This window comes from Oncorhynchus nerka, linkage group LG17, assembly GCF_034236695.1.
Source record: "Oncorhynchus nerka isolate Pitt River linkage group LG17, Oner_Uvic_2.0, whole genome shotgun sequence".
NCBI classification, from domain to species: domain Eukaryota; kingdom Metazoa; phylum Chordata; class Actinopteri; order Salmoniformes; family Salmonidae; genus Oncorhynchus; species Oncorhynchus nerka.
In genome coordinates, this window is record NC_088412.1 from 15,819,091 (window position 1) to 15,820,749 (window position 1,659).

At 40.1% G+C, this 1,659-nt stretch overlaps 1 protein-coding gene across 1 annotated transcript in view; it reads left to right on the forward strand.

Annotated features, from left to right (window-relative positions):
- LOC115145432 (golgin subfamily A member 6-like protein 25) overlaps window positions 1-626 on the forward strand; it is a 22,036-nt gene extending 21,410 nt beyond the window's left edge. The window contains exons 5-6 of the mRNA XM_065002762.1: window positions 153-224; window positions 598-626. Of these exons, the coding sequence (XP_064858834.1) occupies window positions 153-224; window positions 598-626 (101 nt within the window). The remainder of the gene's footprint in view (window positions 1-152; window positions 225-597) is intronic.
- Window positions 627-1,659: the final 1,033 nt, after the last annotated feature.

Below are 1,659 nucleotides of genomic sequence, written 5' to 3' on the forward strand. Positions count from 1 at the left end.
CACTAAGGTACTGAGTTATGTGTGACTGCAGTTTATTAACACAGTACTCCTCTAGTGCATTGAAACAGTTTATAGAACTTAACAATACTTTTATTGCTGTGTGTTGTTGTTCTATCAAATCTCCATTCATGTATATTCCTTTCTGTCCTTAGATTACTCTATTTTCACTGCACCAGGGCTAAAGAGCAAGGACCCGTATGATCAACAGCCAGTAAAATGCAAAGGTAAAACATGAAGGGGGATAGAGAGGGACAGACTTTTCACAAAGTATTTGATGGCTCAGTGAGGTGTCGGTAAAAATGATGAGAGATATAAAACGCATACGCACACGTGTTCACTCTGTTTTCCTCTATCTGTCTCTGTCTCTGTCTCTCTCGCTCTCTCTCTCTCTCTCTCTCGCTCTCTCTCTCTCAGATGTCTCTATATTTGCAGCTGGGAAAAATCGTTTCGCTAAAGTCTTGAAACCCCTTGTGCGCAAAAAAATGAAGGCAGAATGCATAGGTAAGAGAGGAGAATGTTACAACGGATAAGTGAAGTTTGTTTGACATAGTATTACATGATTCTAACAGTGATACTTTTTGTTGGGTCTTTTTTCAGTTCCTGACGTTTTCCTTGCAAAGAAGTGACCTCTGCAATTTGAAAAATATTTTCTGAAATTAATTTTCATTCTTTCCCTTGTTTTCTATATACATTTTTATATTCTTCAAGCATTATAAAATAATAAAATCATTTTATCATCAATGGTTTGTGTGTGCACAATGTTTTTAAGGGTCAGGTCAAGACCAATTCTGTGTTCTGTGTTTTGCTAGAGAAACAGTATGGATAATAGCCCCGATTCCTAACCTCTAGGGTTTGCAAAGTCTTTCAAAAAAACATTCACCAGCCTTAGATTCTCCAATATTTTTTTGTCACATTATACTTGAAAGATATGCTAACAGAATTGAGCGTGCCAGAGAAAATGGTCTCTAATGTACCCACAGTTTAGTACTCAAAGCATTCTCTCTCTATTTAGGATTGTCACAGATGGTTGTGGCCATAGAGCTTGCCAGTTTGTAGTCCTAAAAACTGGAAATGAAACCTTGTGGTACAGATAGGGGTCTACCTGTGCCTGAGCACCTTAGTTTAAATATCAACAGTACTGCCCCAGCAGCATACCATTTGATTAACACTTGATAACACTTGATTTACATCATCATCAATTCTCGGTCTGGTTGGACTTCATGCAGCAGAGAGAGGCAGAAAGACATAGGGAGGAGTGGTTGCATCTCCGACCCTCCGACCCATGTCCACCCTTTCTTCAGTCGGGAGTTGCACGTGTGTGTCAGGGCAGCAGCAACACAGGTAGTCTACACTCTAGCAAACCATCATATACTAACATATCTCATAGTGAGAGAACCACATCAGACTCATCCTTTCATCTCATAGTGAGAGAACCACACCAGACTCATCCTTTCATCTCATAGTGAGAGAACTACACCAGACTCATCCTTTCATCTCATAGTGAGAGAACCACACCAGACTCATCCTTTATTCGAGCCTTCATTAAAAAGTGTCCAGGTCAGACAGTGTGGAAATTCAAGATGTGGCTTCACCTCCTAAAAGACACTTATAGTCCCTACCTCTCTCTCTCTCTCTCTCTCTCTCTCTCTCTCTCTCTCT